Source organism: Lissotriton helveticus, chromosome 1_1, assembly GCF_964261635.1.
Source record: "Lissotriton helveticus chromosome 1_1, aLisHel1.1, whole genome shotgun sequence".
Taxonomy (NCBI): Eukaryota; Metazoa; Chordata; class Amphibia; order Caudata; family Salamandridae; genus Lissotriton; species Lissotriton helveticus.
In genome coordinates, this window is record NC_136057.1 from 1,444,211,636 (window position 1) to 1,444,230,563 (window position 18,928).

The 18,928-nt window shown below is 47.3% G+C and overlaps 1 protein-coding gene across 1 annotated transcript in view; it reads right to left on the bottom strand.

The window, feature by feature from the left end:
* The window catches only part of ALKBH7 (alkB homolog 7, RNA demethylase), a 43,725-nt gene that overhangs the window by 3,810 nt on the left and 20,987 nt on the right, over window positions 1-18,928 (bottom strand). The window contains exons 2-3 of the mRNA XM_078685712.1: window positions 10,792-10,965; window positions 8,028-8,152 (exon numbers count right to left, since the gene is read on the bottom strand). Coding sequence (XP_078541838.1) covers window positions 8,028-8,152; window positions 10,792-10,965 — 299 coding nt within the window. The remainder of the gene's footprint in view (window positions 1-8,027; window positions 8,153-10,791; window positions 10,966-18,928) is intronic.

Genomic DNA, 18,928 nt, shown 5'->3' on the forward strand with positions numbered 1-18,928 from the left:
TTTCCCTTCTCTCCCATTCACTCATTATCTCTCTCTCCCTTTCACTCATACTCTCGTTTTCCGTCTATATCTGTCTGTCAGCCCTCTTTCTTTCTATAGTTCACCCTCGTTCTTTCTCGCTCTCTTATTTATACAACTTGCTCGCTCCTCTGATTCTTCCCCCACTCTGTCCCTTCTTTTTTCTCTCCCTCAAGATACCCCCTTCTCTCCTCATATGTCGGTCTCTCTTCTTCTGTCCGTCTCCCCCCCCCCCCCCACCACCTCTCTTGTCCTGCCCTCGGTTATGTAAGAAGCTCCCCTTCTGATACTTTTAATTGGACAGTACCGGCACTTCTTAGAAACAATCGGGTATTTATTTATTTATTTCAAGCAATTGTATATTGTTCTATTTCAGAGGGGTGGGGTTTCTTATTTCCTCTCCCTCGCTCTTGCCTTTGTTTGCCCCCTCGTCCTCCCTTCCTTGACCTCCGTCTTCAAGTGTATTGGTTGTAATTTATTCACGTTAATTAACCTTGTTTTTATTGTGGCTGCTATTTTCCACCTAACACTCCATCTAGGGACCAGCAGTAGTATTGCAGGCGTTACAGCAGCTTTCAAAAGGGGTATCTATCTTCGTACACTGAGCACACTTCGTCAGCTCCAGTATTTAAGGAATACTCCACTACAGTGCACCTCCCAATCGTAGCGACTCCAACTCTATTTCTACCCCTTTACATACAGTTCATGGTCCGATGGAGAAATTAATAAAGAAAATTGCAGCTGCTATCAGAGAGTGACAGCAGCAACTGGCAGCAAACCGCCTCACCCATAACTTGTTTTTTTTGGATTTACTTTAAGCTAGTGCCTTTATAAATTACAATAACTTTCATTTAAGTATTAATTATTTGAAAAAAATGTAAAAGCCATTGTTATTTGTAAAATCAATTAATATTTCACCTCTGTTCTTGCATTTTCGTCATAATAAAATACACTGAACATATTCTTCACAAAAGTTATTTACAATAGTTTAAGCTATTGCTATTATAAATTACAAGAACTTTTATTTAAGTATTAATTATTTAAAAAAATTAAAAGCCATTTGTATTTGTTATATGAATATATGTAAGTCACATACATACAAAACATGTTGCATTACAAATGCTATAGGTGTCCCATTTGAAAAAGTTAAAAGTATTGGCATTGTAAATGACAAAGATATTAATTTTGCTATTTTCAAGACCAACACATAAAAAGAAATTGTCATTTACAAAACCAATAGCTCCAACTTTTCTAATGCGAGACCTATTGCATTTCCAATGCTTGTTTTAAAGAGTATCAGACATCACCTCTCCTATCAAGCCTCCCTTCCACTAACATTTCACATTATAAGTAGCTACGTTTATTCTCAACAGACCAGGCATAACTACACTCCCACCAAACAATACAAAGAACTCCTGGAACTTGAAATAGGAGATGTTCAGCAGAGGGAAGTGTGTGTATGCTTGTAAGAGGAGGGGTGAATAGATCCATAGATCTGGCTGCAGTAAAGTGCATTTCAATCTGTGAGGGAAGGGGTTGTGTCAGATGCACCTCTTCTATACGCATTGCACACTATGGTGGCAGAAAGCACACCAGCTGGGCCGGCGTTTTAGGGAGCAGTTTAGAAACCAGATGGGAGGTAGGTGGTAGTAAAGACTGGCCCCACAGACTCCGATCTTGATTGTCGGACACCCTGCGACAGGGCAGGTTGGCTTTTTCTGTGATCCTTACAGCCTGGGCAGATTCTATGGGCCTCTGTGATGATCGGTGTTACTGGAACCCCACACAGTGGTCCTACGCTCACTTGTCCGCAGCTCATGAAACTGAATCTAGAATTGACCATCTCAAGCTTCCGATTTATGACTTGCTGTGATTGCAGTGCATCTGGACTTTACGAAGAGGAATCTCTGATCATGCTCCTCTCCTGCTTGAGTGGGATATCCCCAATAGCGCCCTCCGCAGGATGTGGAGGTTTAAAGCGTGGTACTTAACTAACCATGATTGCACAGCTTTTGTGGAGGAGGACCTTCATTTCTTCTTCCAGAACGATACAGGCTCAGAATCCTCAAAAGTTATATTATGGGTGGCGAGTAAACCTGCCTCGTACGGTCATATTAACAGCTACGTGCGGCGTGGGGAGGAGCAGCAGCGGCAGGCAGGCACAGATCTTTGCTTTAGAGTGGTCTCAGCTATTAGAGACTCTTCCGGTGCCCTTCACGAGGAGCTGCCTGTGATTCCCCCAAACAGTTGCAACCTTTTACCAAGATCTGTATACGGCATGCCCGACCCCGCCCAGTGAGCTTGCGCATCCCCTTCTTAGAGATGTGCCTCTGCCGTCTATCCGTTCCTCCTTGGCCCAAGAGAGATTAGACAAGCCATAACTGATCTTCAGTCTTGCAAGACCGCTGGACCCAATGGGTTGCCCATCAAGTTTCTTAACTGGTATTGCGATATATTGACACCTCATCTGTTGGCCTTCTATATGGAGGCGTCAAAGGGGGTCTAATTTCCTTCAGACCTAGATATTGCCTGCCACCATTGTGTTCATACCAAAGGCAGGGCAACTGGTGGACGGCTACTCATATCACCGATCTACATCAAAGGCAATATTAAGATCTCTGCAAAGGTCTTGGCGATCAGACAGACTTGGCCTACTTCATACACCCAGACCAGTGCAGCTTCATGCTCGGTAGGAGCACTCATCACTGTATCCGAAGAGTGCAGCTGACCCTCTCTCAAGTGGTCCCGACTGGAGGGCTGTCTGGCCCTCCCTTTTATTGATTTTCAAAAGGCGTTCGACACAGTCTTCTGGTCATTTCTTGAGACTGTGCTGCACAGGGCAGGCTTCAGGCCCGCCTTTTGTAAACTAGTGAGGCTGCTATACTGAACCCCTTCAGCGACGGTTCAAGTAAATGGAATTCTATCCCCACCAATCCCAATCCGCAGAGAGACGCAGCAGGGTTGTTCCAGCTGCTTTTTGCACGCGGCATAGAACCATTGGCATGCCTGTTTCGGTGTGATGCGCAAGTTGGGGCTGGCGATTGGGGGGGGGAGATTGAGGGTGAAGTGGATGTCCTGATTGCCCACTACACGAACAATGTCCTGCTTTTCCTCATTGAACTGTGGACACAGGGTCTTGGATGTCTCAAGATCCTCCAACTTTAATTGGAGGCATCTGGTCTGCGTGTGAACGCCATTAAGTCCATGCTGGTGGAGGTCGTTGGTGACGCAACTCCTTTATGTACTTAGGGATTCACGTATCCAGCCTTCCAGACCTGGCATGGTCCATAAACGTCCACCCCCTTGCCTCAATACTGGATTGTGATTTACGCAAATGGTCTAGTCTACAGTTTAATCTGATGAGACGAACTGCAGTCTTTTAAAAGATGTGCCTCCCTCGGTATCTATACGTCTTAGCGAATTACTCTCATCCTATTCCACAAGCGTGGTTTCGGTCCTTTACCTTGAAATTTACCGATTTTGTCTGGGTGGTTGGGCACCATCTTGTGGCGTTCACCTCAGCTCGCAAGATTTATATGGCTATTACCTTGCATCGCACCTGGTCCTGGTAAACGAATGGTTTACTGGTGGCTAGGATGATTCAGCATATAGACTTGAAATACATCTTTTGGGCTTTGATGGGCTCCTTGAACTACTTTATGGACGTCCCTTACCCTCTAGGACATCCTCCTGCACAGAGTGTCTCTGCTCCGTTGGAGAGCAGCCTTGCACCTTATCCACTGGACTCGTCGCCTCATGTACATGATGCCACTGTGGCGCGGTACTTTGCTCAGACAGGTGATGGGTATGGAGGGCTTCTCCTACAAGCACTACATAGTTATCACTTATCAGGGGAAGTTCGCCCGAAATATTAGATGGTCTTCCAGGAGAAGCAGGACCAATATGGTCTGTCCCGCACACAATTTTTTCACCATCTTCAGCTGCGCCATGCGCTGTAAGCCCACCTCCCGACATCTGAGCAGATTCCTGAATGCAGCCCCCTTGAGGCGAAACTCATGATAGGGGGAATGGGTAGAGGTGCAATCTCGGCGATTTATCGTTTGCTAATAATTAATGCACCGGATCTTTTCCTTCCACTCCGGCGTAGGCGGGAGGACAGGGTAGGTGCATGCCTGGCCCTAGGCGAACTAGCAATTTCCTTGCGCCTACGGATGGTCCAGGTTAATTATCTTCATGCAACATACCTATCCCCTCAGCAGTTACAGCAGATGGGTCATATGGACCAAACCATATGTCCGCGCTGCTCAGCTCCCACTACTGACTTTTAACACATGGTCTGGTCCTGTACAGCATTGACACCCTCTTGGAGTGCTGAGAGCAATTAGATTTTGGAGGTACTAGGTCACCGCATTGAGTTTGGTCCTCCGGAGGCACTTTTGGGTTTCCTGGAGGGAACTGGTGACTCCCGCTCTGAACAGACTTTTATAGGGGTGGCCTCCTTGATTGCTGGTTTGCAGAATGGTACAAAGTTGTGACTCTGTGACGATAACGTCAAGCCAGTCAGACAGTCTCAATCATCCCTCTACCCTGATGAACATCCTATAACAATGGAGAACAGTAAAGTATTTACCTCGTCTACTGGTGGAAGGCACACAAATAAAAAATATGATTCTGAAGACCGCAACACAGTGCTTTAAATAGGCCGGTACTCAAAAAAGGTAAAAAGGCCGGTACTCAGTGGCGGCTCCTCTGCAAAGGCAGAGGAGCGTCGCCTCACTGCTTTTAAGCAGTTTCACTAAAGGAAAAATAAAATGATAATAACTCAAAGTTATTATTATTTAATTTTTCCCTTGTTGCGGCAGCTTTGCGGGTGAGACAGTGCGCGCTGCTGACAGAGCAGGGGAGGAGAGGAGTGGTTTGCACTTCCTAAAGTGCGCATGAATGTTCGGCCGACCTCACTTTTCATGTTCTCCATTCAGGCTGCATTACAGCCTGCATGGAGAACATGCCCAGCCTCCCATTCTCTGAGCGCTGATCCATGGCGCTCAGACCAATCACAACGCTGCATTGCAGCTTTGTGATTAGCTATCAGGAGGCTGGGAGCGGAGTACATCCTGCTTCCTGCCCTGGAAGCAGGGAAGAGGACCAAGAGGAGGCGGCAACAGAGGGCGGCAGACAGGTAAGTCTGTAATTTTTTATTTCATTACCCCACCGCCTTCAAATACATGCCGCCACTGCCGGTACTGGCCAGTGTGAGTACTTGCACTTTTTTAATTTGAGAGGGAGAGTACTTCCACTTTTCGGTTTTGCTGCAATATATTTAATGGGAGAGAACTGGCACTTCTCAGGAGCAAATAAGTACTTTGAAAAGTGAGAGTACCTGCACTTCTGTATTTCCATTGAAAGCATTGGAGGGAAGGACCGGTGAGATGCATATGGCTTGAAGCGCAGGAGTGGTGTGGGTACAGTAGATGAAAATGCCCATTCAAATGTCTATAAGGTAGAGGGCACAGAGGCTCAGGTGCTCTATTCTTAGAAAAAGCACTGGAAAAGCTCACAGTCTGTCTTCTAATCATCAACAGAGTGTACTATATATTGTATACTTCCCATATACACCGGGTGAGATCCAACTGTTACTCACACGTTGCCCAACATTTTGCAGCATTCAGCATGATTCAGTCTGGGCTCTTCGTCAAGGCCCAGCAGTAGATTAATATTCAGGACGACAGCCTCAACTGGCTCTTCACAGGTGGATGTGCAGGTACTTTCTGCCAACACTCAGGACATTAAATAAAGTAGGTGAATGTAGACACATTTAGCAGCCAAATCCATAGAGATTGTGTGCTGGTGCTTAAGGGCGCACACCACATCCATGGTGGTGACAGTCTTCCTCTGGGTGTGCTCCAGAAAAACCTTCAGTACACAGCAGGTTTCCTCAAAGAGGAGGCAGGAGAAGGGCTTGACTCCTCTACAGCACACCAAGTGGCAAATGGCAGGTTTGGTGATGCCCTGTATGTTGCTCGCAGCACTTTTCTGTGCCTCTTGAGGCCCCCTTTGCCGAAACCCTTCCCTCCTTTGCTGCGTCCATTCATGGTCCTCTCTCACTTAGAACGGAACTAAGAATGATACACATATGGGCCAATCATTGCTCTCTATTTATTTATTTGCAGAGTTTTATATAGCGCTGGCCAGACCCGGAGGTATCAGAGCGCTTTACACGAGGATCAGCGAGTTACATGTTACAAAATTACATGGGTTACACAGAGCCAAGTATAAACAGTGATAACAGAATGATGTGAGTTATTCGCGCTCGGCATAGCCAGGACACACATCTAATGGGGAATGGAAGGTAGAGGGGGAACGATAAATCGGGGAAAGGAATGAAGAAAGAGTCAGGCCCACCGGCAAGGGGAAAGAGCTTCAGGGGGATGTGGAGTTACAGTCTGTGCCACAGCCCAGGTCTTACCAGAGTATGTACAGGAACACTCTCTTGCCACAGCCATGGTAAGATGAAGTGGGGGACCGATTAGTGATGTACAGGGAGGTACTATGCCTGGTTTCTCACTGGATGATGTGCCAGTAGACTGCTCTATTTATTTTCATTTATTTATTAGCAGAGTTTTATACAATCTGGCTAGACCCGGAGGTATGAGAGCTCTTTACACGAGGATCAGCGAGTTACATGTCACAAAATTACATCAGTTACACAGAGCCAAGTATAAACATAGGAGAAAAACAGTGATAGCAGAATGACATGAGTTATTAGCGCATGGCATAGCCAGGACACACGTCTAATGGGGAATGGAAGGTAGAGGGGGAAAGGAATGAAGAACTTGTCAGGCACACCGGCAAGGGGAAAGAACTTCAGGGGGACAAAGCAGTCAAGTGAGAGACAGACAAACCGTCTGGGCACCAACGATCCAAAACATCCTGAGTATAGGTGAAAGTAAATGAAGAGAGGTGTGTGGGAGACCTAAAAAGGGGGGGTTAGACTACAGGAAAAGGTCATTCAGGGAAATGAGGAGTCCAGCATCAATGAGGATCGGACAAAACTGCCAAGATGGAGGCCCTCTGGAACCGATAGCATAAATCACAAAATGGTGGGATATGCAAAAATCAATAATAAAAAAAAACATATAAGTATCGGACTCAATGGCTCCACGCAGGGCTGGGAAAGGGAGGCAGCCAAAGCATCACGGAGGGACGAGGTGGGGGGGGGAAGAAAAAAACACAACGGGGAGACGATGAAGAACTATGTCCAATGGCTGGGTAGGTGACGGCTGAGGGGGTGAACCAGAGCCAAACTCCTCTATAGCTGCCTAAACAGCTCCGCCGGGCATCGGCCATGTTGCTCAGGCTCCGCGGTAAGTACAACATTTAAAGTTTCCGCCCGGGGGGGCATCGTCATAGTTCCATCAGTAGCATCAGTCCGGGTGTTACCGGGAAGCGCCGCCCGCCTCACCCTGCGGCTCGCTCCCAGGAGGGCCGAACGCGCCATCATAGTTCATCAGATCCAGGCCAGGGAACTCTCTCCGCCACCAAAATCCGTGTCTGGGGCTCCATGGGTTGAGACCAGACGGCAGGAGAGCGACCCCAGGGTATGAGGAGGTACACATCACTGCACAGTCCATCTCTTGCCAGAGTACATAAAAGACACACTCACTGCCACAGCCATGGGTAGATGAACTAATGGAGACAGGCGGGAGAGCACAGGAGGGGCGATTTACACTAGGGGACGGCGTCTGGCTCTTCACTGGAATATGATAAGTCTGTCATCTCTAGCCCCACTCTTACCGGTTCTTGTACCCACAGCCATAGCAAGGAGGAAGGAAGATGTGGTGGAGGGCTGATGTACAGGAGAGTATTACCCCTGGCACTACACTGGAGGATCTGCTTGTAACGTCTGGTCAGCTCCACAGGTACAGGCTGTATCCACAGCCCTGGTGTTTGATGTGGAGTGTGAGAGGGATGATGCACAGGAGTGGACTACGCCCACCTCTTCACCAAAGCTTGTACTAGGACAGCCCGTTTCACAGCCGGGCTCTTACCTGAGAATGTAGAGGGAGCGTCTCTCGAGCAAGAGGTCAGCCCAGTGGTCCTTGTTCTGCTCACTCATGAGTCGCATTATGCTGGAGGACAGAAGGCTCAGCCCTGCAATGGTGCTCCCACAAAACTGGGGGGAAGAAGGTCTTTAGTAAACATGGGTCAACAACACTGCAACACATTCTCTACAGCACAGCTCCATGAAACTGCATGGGTGGGTTAGGTGTAAATCAAGTCATTGGCAACTCAACAACGGAGGTCGACCATACAACACATAATTACCCATGCACACTAGTCACCTTGGGGGACAATGGCTAACAGCAGTGGTGTTTCCACATAACTCAATGGACAGGTAGGGGTGTGACTGACTCAACATCCATCCTCTTCTCTCTCGCAAGACTTCAGAAAATTGCAAGCTTGAGTGACAAAGATGCTGCTTCCATAAAACTGGGAAAGCCCATTTAGATCATGGACAACACAAAGGCTTGCTACAAGCCGAAACAGCAACAACTTTGCTACATACCACTTACTGCTTAATATAAGTCCAGCATTAGAACAACGTATCCAGCAACATGAAGGAGACTTAGTGTCAGAGAAAAAAAAGAAAGCAGAATCCTTGGATTGTAAAAGCCAACCTTAGTGCTTCAAATTGTAGTTCGACATAGGTACTTGGGGACAAAGAGTCATGGGGTGAGCCTCATGACTACAAAGCAGTGCAGCAAAGACAGCCAGAGAGATAGAATATGGCTGCAGAAATTCCAGAATTAATTTCATTCTGTCTCTTTCCTGGTCCCTTACTCCTCTAATAATATCTATAGAGTATCCCTCCTAACTTTACAACACTGGGCGCAATGAAAGGAAGTGCTCACAACACCTAGACTCCACTCCACTCAACTTGAAAGGAAAAAGGAAAGAATTACTTTTTTTTAATATAACCCCCACACACTCTATTAGTGTCATGCTTCATCATCGGGTTCATCGTGGTTAGGGTGCGCTCAACCGTGTTTCAGGGAGCTCTTAAGATAAAAAGGAGACTAGAGGGTGTAATTATCAGATACAAATCCCTCATCCACTCCAAGGTAACCCTTTATTAGTGGAGCGGATGGGGACAGTGAAAAATGAAATATGGAAGGGAACTGTAGTATTCAAATGGTACTATGACCCTTCCTCAACCAACATGTTTCAGCCCTACTCTGACAGGCTAAACAAGGCCCGAGGCTTTCATCAGATTGGACTCAGTTGTGGAACACTGCCCTAGTGATGTAGCTATTTGCGCGGTTACAAAACTCAGGGGTAGCATGCAATTACATAAGGATTTCCCAGCAAGTGAATACTTGTCGGTATTAATACAACCTGAAAAAGACAAGATCACATGTATATTTATTTCTTAGCTGTGTAGTTCATGCTGTATATTTATCATTTGCCAATTTATGGCTGCTTAAGAGTTTGGCATGCCCACCTTCTCATGCACCGTATCTTATTGTGATTAAGAGATCGGGCCTCTGTTTTTCTATGGAAATTCACTGTGGGCAATCATTTTACTGGACGCAGTGTGTCCAACTGGGTAATGGTCACTCACCTCGTCAAATTCAAGAGGTAGATTCATAAGTGAGTATGAGAAAATACCAGATTGCGGGAGAGTCAACATGAATGATGAGATCAAATGGTGGTTGCGTTTAGGACAATAAGACTAAACGCAACCTGCGTGTATGCCTGTATTCTATGTATGCAATTAAGAACCCTACCTCTTGCATGACTGACTGATATTTTGAACAATATACACCTGTAGCACTAAATGTAATTAAATGAGATGTAGCACAGTATGCAATCATGTATGAATCTATCTCTTGAATTTGATGAGGTGAGTGGCCATGCACCAGTTGGGTATGCACTGCGTCCAGTGAAATGATGGCCCACAGTGAATTTGCATGATAAAACAAAGACACGATCGCTTATAAGAGACCATGCGTGAGAAGTTAGGTATGGCGCACTCTAAGTAGCCACGAGCTGGCATATGTTAAATGTAGAGCTTGAACTTCACAGATAAGAAATATACATGCAATGTTGACTTTTTCAGGTTGTAATAAGAGCAGCAAGTATTTACCTGCCAGGGAACGCATTTGTAATTGCATGCTACACACGAGCTTCTAACCATGCAAATAGCTGCATCACTGGGGGAGTGTTCCACCACTGAATCCATCCTGCTGAAAGCCCTGGCCCTTTTCAGACCTGTCAGAGTAGGGCTTGAACATGCTGGTTGAATAAGGGTCATAGGACCCTTATTCAATACCATTGAATCCTACAGTCCCCGCCCATATTTCATTTTTAACTGTCTCCATCCGCCCCGCTAATAAAGGAATACCTTGGAGTGGATGAGCGATTTTTAGCTAGTATTTATGCCCCCTGGTCTCCTTTTCTCCTAAGAGCTCCCCAAAACACGGCTGAGCCCACCTTGACCTTTAGGAGTCAGGGTAAACCCAATGATGAAGCTTAACACTAAAAGGGTGTGTGAGGGTTATATAAAAAAATGGAATTCTTTCCTTTCCCACTTCAAGTTGAGTGGAGTCTAGGTGTGGCGAGCACTTCCTCTCATTGCACCCAGCGTTATAAAGTCAGGAGGGATACTCTATAGGTGTTGTTAGTTTAACTTCGGGAGGAGTATCCCCTCTCTCCTTTCTTAGGTTTGAAAGGACCTCTCCACCCTCTAGGGCCGGCAAGTAGCCTCTCTTTTAGACTCTTACTCCTATAGGTATTCTCTTTACCAGATACCTTTACGCTGTCGATGTGTGGTTTGATGTAACCATCTGCCTTCAAGTCCAGGACATGCACCAAGGACAGCTGTGGGACGCTTGATGAGAAAGCCACATCGCGCACTCGCTGTAAGATCTGTGTGTTCTGCTCCGTCCAGTGGGCTTTCTCAATTTCTCGGAAGCCGTGGATCGCCTGAGAAGAGAAGAGAGTCTTGGAAATCCAGGCAAAGGTAGAATAATTTGGGCAAATAAAGAACAACACTCATCTCACTGAAGGCCACAGCCCGCCTCTATAGGGGTTCAGGATTAGACGACATATTAGCGTTTAGGTGCGCCATTAAAGGCCCTGAATGTCTCACTCAGGACTGACTTAGCAGAAGTAAACATGCCCCTGCCTCAGACATTTTAGAGCATGCACATGCATCCTCACTTCTGCTGATGTAGCACACTGACTAAAGGCAATGGCAAAACTGCCTATAACATGTTTTAAGAGGAATATTTGCTGCAAGGCCAGTGAGGCATGGCTAAGGACCAACAGGAGGGGTGTATGCACACTTTAAAAGTAAAAATGTCAGCACCCAGGCACTTAACCGTCTAACATCTGTGGACCCCCACTGAAGCATTACTGGAATCCGGGGACCCCCACAGAGTCATTATTAGAAGCTTGGGAACTCCGGCATAAGCAATTTCTGATTTGAACCTCAGAACAATACACAAAAATACAAAAACAAGTATACACCAAACAAATGTTCAAATATTGAAATATTGTATTTAATTCACAATGGAATTTAGAAAAGGTTTTCACATTTTCAATTTTGCTTCTATATTTTTTATTAATTTTAGTATTATTTACATTTGTTAACAAGCATTTACAATGCAATGGTCTTGGCATTGTTAAAGTTAGAGCTATTGGCATTGCTCATTACATTATTTTTATTTATGTTTTTGTTTTTAAAACATATAAATAAATGGCATTGTCATTTACAATGCCAATAGCTTAATCTCCTGCAAATGCGAGACCTATTGCATTTGCACCCACACAGAGCCACCCACACAAAGCCACCCACACACACATACAGAGCCACCCACACAGAGCCACCTACACACACAGCTACCCTCACACAGACCCACCTACACACACACAGAGCCACCCTCACACAGACCCACCTACAAAAAAAGCTACCCACACAGAGCCCAACACACACACACAGAGCCCCCCACACACACACACACAGAGCCACACACACACACACACAGACAGAGCCACAGACACACAGAGCCACACACACACACAGAGCCACACACACACAGAGCCACACACACACACAGAGCCACACACACCCACAGAGCCACACACACCCACAGAGCCACACACACCCACAGAGCCACACACACCCACAGACAGAGCCACACACACACATAGACAGAGCCACACACACACACAGACAGAGCCACACACACACAGAGCCACACACACACACAGACAGAGCCACACACACACACACAGACAGAGCCACACACACACACAGACAGAGCCACACACACACACAGACAGAGCCACACACACACACAGACAGAGCCACACACACACACACAGACAGAGCCACACACACACAGAGTCACAAACACACACAGAGCCACACACACACACACAGAGCCACACACACACACACAGACAGAGCCACACACACACAGACAGAGCCACACACACATACAGAGACACAGACAGAGCCACACACACACACACACACACAGACAGAGCCACACACAGACAGAGCCACACAGACAGACAGAGCCACACACAGACAGACAGAGCCACACACAGACAGACAGACAGAGCCCAACACACACAGACAGACAGAGCCACACACACACAGACAGAGCCACACACACACACAGACAGAGCCACACACAGACAGAGCCACACAAACACACACAGACAGAGCCACACACACACACAGACAGAGCCACACACACACACAGACAGAGCCACACACACACAGACAGAGCCACACACACAGACAGAGCCACACACACAGACAGAGCCACACACACAGACAGAGCCACACACACACACACACACAGAGAGACAGAGCCACACACAGACAGAGCCACACAGACACAGAGCCACACACAGACAGACAGAGCCCAACACACACAGACAGACAGACAGAGCCCAACACACACACACAGACAGACAGAGCCCAACACACACACACAGACAGACAGAGCCCAACACACACACACAGACAGACAGAGCCCAACACAGACAGACAGAGCCACACACACACACAGACAGAGCCACACACACACACAGACAGAGCCACACACACACACACAGACAGAGCCACACACACACACAGACAGAGCCCAACACACACAGACAGAGCCACACACACGCACACAGAGCCCAACACACACAGAGAGAGCCCAACACACACAGAGAGAGCCCAACACACACAGAGAGAGCCCAACACACACAGAGAGAGCCCAACACACACAGAGAGAGCCCAACACACACAGAGAGAGAGCCCAACACACACAGAGAGAGAGCCCAACACACACAGAGAGAGCCCAACACACACAGAGAGAGCCCAACACACACACACACAGAGCCCAACACACACACACAGAGCCCATCACACACACAGAGCCCAACACACACACACAGAGCCCAACACACACACACAGAGCCCAACACACACACACAGAGCCCAACACACAGAGCCCAACACACACACACAGAGCCCAACACACACACACAGAGCCCATCACACACACACAGAGCCCAACACACACACACAGAGCCCAACACACACCCACAGCCCAACACACACACACAGAGCCCAACACACACACACAGAGCCCAACACACACACACACACAGAGCCCAACACACACACACACAGAGCCCAACACACACACACACAGAGCCCAACACACACACACAGAGCCCAACACACACACACAGAGCCCAACACACACACACAGAGCCCAACACACACACACAGAGCCCAACACACACACACACAGAGCCCAACACACACACAGAGCCCAACACACACACACAGAGCCCAACACACACACACAGAGCCCAACACACACACACAGAGCCCAACACACACACACAGAGCCCAACACACACACACAGAGCCCAACACACACACACAGAGCCCAACACACACACACAGAGCCCAACACACACACACAGAGCCCAACACACACACAGAGCCCAACACACACACGCAGAGCCCAACACACACACGCAGAGCCCAACACACACACGCAGAGCCCAACACACACACGCAGAGCCCAACACACACACACAGAGCCCAACAGACACACACAGAGCCCAACACACACACACAGAGCCCAACACACAGAGCCCAACACACACACACACACAGAGCCCAACACACACACACACACACAGAGCCCAACACACACACACACACAGAGCCCAACTGTTGGACAGGCCACATGAAGGGCTCGCTCCCTCCCCGCAGGACAGGGCCCGGGCCACCGTCAGCACCATTGCCCGGCCCAGCCGCCATCTTGGACACGGCACCACGCGGCCGTGCGGCCTCAGCCCGACCCCAACCCTGGGCCTGGCCAGGCCCCGACATCCCGGCACCACCCTCCACCCAGGAGGTGAACGGCCCACTTGGCAGGTCAATGGGAGTACGAAGTGTCGATGGCTCTCCCCCGCCAGGTGCCGAGCACCCCCAGCCTCCTCGGGCGCTGGCTCCACCCCCCTGCTGGGTGTCTGGACTCCCTCATCCCAGACCTCCCGACCTCCAAGAGCGAGGGTCCGGACATCAAAGGGTGCCAGACCTATAACTGAGGCAGCCCCAGGACAGGAAGGCAGTTGTATCCTGGAGTCGAGAGACACCGCGACGAACTCATCCTTGACGGACTGTTGGCGCTGCCACAGCCCTGCCTTGTGAACTATTGTCCTGCCTGCTGGCGCTGCCGCGGCCCTCTGCAACCTTCATCCTCGTGGGACCTGCTGGCGCTGCCGCGGCCCTCTGCAACCTTCATCCTCGTGGGACCTGCTGGCGCTGCCGCGGCCCTCTGCAACCTGCATTCTCGTGGGACCTGCTGGCGCTGCCGCGGCCCGTTGTAACCTTCATCCTCGTGGGACCTGCTGGCGCTGCCGCGGCCCGTTGCAACCTGCATTCTCGTGGGACCTGCTGGCGCTGCCGCGGCCCGTTGTAACCTTCATCCTCGTTGGGACCTGCTGGCGCTGCCGCGGCCCGTGCCACCTACGACCTCTTCGGGACCTGCCGGCGCTGCCGCGGTCTGACCCATCCGAACACCGAGCTCGAGGATTGTGAGCTATCACCGTTACACACCCGTACCCGTGGGTACCAAGACTGTCCCGCTACCTCCTTTTCGCTCGTAGCTGGCCTCCTCAGAGTTTATACTATAGTTAAATTGTACAACTGATTAGTACCATTGTTGGGATAGGAATGTTTCTTGCATAGCAAACAGGCACTTACTACTGTGTGAGTGCTCCACTGGCTGGGAAACTGGTATTCAGACTATTGTTTTTACCCTACAATCAAACTGTGAGAAAATGTCCCTCGTTAGATAGTCACCCCCTGTAGTACTAGAGGCACTATTGTGGTCTCACACCACGTGATGACCTTTGACTACCACCATTTTAATTGACTTTGGTGTGTTATTCTATACTAGCCTGATTGTACGACGTCCTGCATATGCCTTGTTTCTCTTGAAGATTTCACTTCGTAGTTTTGAAGTGGGAGCTGTCACAGTAGAACAGCCTTGCCAAGAACAGAATCTGTGGGATGTGGAGAGAGAAAGAGAGAGAGAAAAAGAGAGAGAGAAAGAGAGGTGCAATGTACTTTTTGGACTCGAAGTGCAATGTTATGAGCAGTGGTGCACAAATGTGCACTGTGTTGTACATGGAGAGATGAAGTATGTGATGCTATAGGCAGTGGTGCACTAATATGCATTGGGTTGTACATTGGGAAGCATTATGAAGTTCTTACTATTGGCTTTGACATGGCCTCTTGTAATCCTGAATTCTGACTCTGCCTTACTATAGCTTTTCTGCGCGCACAAACAACCCGCCCAGAATGTTTGCAAGTCGCTTGGGTTAATCATGTTCGAGGTTTGTTTTGTGAGAGATTGTTTAATGTACCCTGGTAGGCTTTCGTAAGCTTTGTCAAGATAAAGGCTGGAACATGTGAGAACGTAGTGAGAACTCCTTCTTGCCGTGGAATGCTTGCCTGGAAACTGGCCAGTTCCAGTAAGTTTCCTTGGGGCAGAGGGCAAGACTCTCGAACCTTGTAGTGTGTATTGAGACTATAAAGCCATGGAGTCCTGGCACAGAGCTTAGAAGCTCATTTGTGGGACAGACGTGCCGCCACAAAAATAACGTAACCTGAGTCCCAGTCGAGAGTCCATTGCATGACTGTTAATGTGCTCCTCCAGCTTGAGTTGGCAAGGATGTCGAGTGAACATTCGGGTGAGGTGATTTGTTTTTGATTATTGCCATTGTGATGTGTAGCCAGTGGCTGTGGTCATTTGAGGTGTTTTCTTTGTGATGTGTGAGAAAGTGAGAGTGCACATCCAAAGTAATATTTTGATGCATTTAGTATATATATATATTATATATATATATATTATATATATATATATATATATATATATATATATATATATATATATATATATATATATATATATATATATATATATATATAACAATGTTCGCCAATCCCACAGCCTTCTTGGTGGCGGCGGGCTCGAGTGAGGAGGCGATCCTCAATAATTCTTCACACCAACTTTCGTATTTCAAAGAAGGAAACTCGAGCCTCAGATTCATAAGCGTGATGATTTTAATTAAGCAAAATGGTCAAAAAACGCCCGACGCGTTTCGGTGCAGCCGCACCTTGGTCACGGGTAACAACAGTTTGTTCATTTGTGCTTTATAAAGTGATTTAAGATTTGAAAACATAATTGTAAGTATAACATCATACAAAATATTAACAACGAGCATGAACCTAATATGAATTCGATATGAAAATGAAATTGTATTGAATACATAAGAAGCGACACCTATGCTCGTTGTTAATATTTTGTCATGATGTTATACTTACAATTATGTATTCGTTGTTCAGCTAAACACCACTAAGGTACAATGTAAAATTACGAAAGTGACACTGGTGGATATTGATAGACACTCAAAGATGGCCGCCATTTCTGGTCCCAAACTTACTTGTGAAGGATGGGTAGTCCTACTTTTATGTTTTCAAATCTTAAATCACTTTATAAAGCACAAATGAACAAACTGTTGTTACCCCTGACCAAGGTGCGACTGCACCGAAACGCGTCGGGCGTTTTTTGACCATTTTGCTTAATTAAAATCATCACGCTTATGAATCTGAGGCTCGAGTTTCCTTCTTTGAAATACGAAAGTTGGTGTGAAGAATTATTGAGAATCGCCTCCTCACTCGAGCCCGCCGCCACCAAGAAGGCTGTGGGATTGGCGAACATTGTTCCTTGAATTATTTTCTTTTGAAAAAATCCCCTGGCCCACCTACTTGCGGTGAGTCGACTAAACGAAACACGCGTCGTTGGAGCAGTTCCCATTGTGCAGTGTTGGATTCCGGTGTATTCTGGGACCTGGAGACGCCGGGCTCGGCAAGTTTCAGACGCTGCACTCGGATCTGTGAACCGCTAACCAAGCGCGGTGAAACGCCGACATCCACTGTAGGAAGGCGGAACCAGCGCGGCCACGGTAAAAGCTGCAGCTGAGGAAAAGCGTGATTCAGCACAAGCATACGTGCTGGGAAACCCTCGAACGAGAAGGTTTCTACGAATTGGAAACAACATCGCAAAATGGATCTGTTAAACAGAGAAGCTTCGAGACGGGAGGCGGCGGAAGCGCTGTTCATACCGTTAAACAGTGACACAGCTCTGAATGGAGTGGGGGTAACATCGGTTCAAGACAAAGCAGCAAATAAAAAAGAACTCTGGGACAAACTCTGGAAATGTGCTAAAATGGAGCAAGTAAAGTGGTGGGAGGCCACCACTTTGCAGAAATACGTGGATTATGAACGAGTTCCACGTGGCTTGCGCATTTTCATCACCCCCACATTTGCCGACCCGGACCCTGAGTTAATTGAACTATGGGTTCAGAACAATCACGACTGCTCGACGGTTATGCTAAAATTATTAATCAAATTCGCACTAAAGGATACTGAGAGACTATCCGAAGAGATTACACGCATCACGCAATTACTTAAAGAACAGAATTCTGAAAGTGAGTTTGACACAGAAATGAAGAAATTAACAACAAGACTTCAAAAAGCTGAGGAGGAAATCAAATTAAAAAAACAAAGCAAGTTTTACCGCGACCAGCTCGATTATGAAAGAGGACAAATTTTTACTTTTGGTAAAAAATTTGATTTAAGGGAACTAAACCAAAAAATATAAAAAACTCCAGAAAAACAACAACAGTTGGGCCAAGAACAGTCGACGAGCCTGAATACTGAAACAGTTGCTTCACCAGGAACCAGTACAACAACTGAGGTAACCAATACAGCTGGTGCTGCAAACAAGGACATAAGTGGAGTAAAAGCCAATATTTTAATGGAGTTCTCCTTGATGGCACAAGGCAGGCAAGGATTAACCAGCCCAAGACCACAAGATTCGCCAAATCGAGGTCGCAGAAGAGGCGCCAGAGGCGGCAACAGAAGAACCACCAAAAAGCAAGGAGTATTGGACGCCTATGTGGGAGTAACAACAAGAGGCAAGACGGCCAAACAATGAAGAACACCCACACGGTGGTAAATCTTTCAAATTTGATTTTATCAGTAGATCAGATTGAAGTACTATCATTAGGAATTATTTTGTCCATCTAGCCATTTTAATTACACTGAGGGTAGAATTGACTTATTTCACTTTGTGCGTAAATTAAAATTAAAAAAATGGTTTTGCAATAAGAAGCAAAATGTGGGGGCAACCCCGGTTGAAGGCACTGGTATAACTATTGGTGATGTGAATCTTCTGCAAACAATGGCAGGTCTGAATAGTGACACTGACGTGGTTCCTAGTACTATGGAATGTCTGATTCAGGAGAAACTCAGCTTTGACTGTTCAAGTGGGAGTGGCTTCAAACCCAA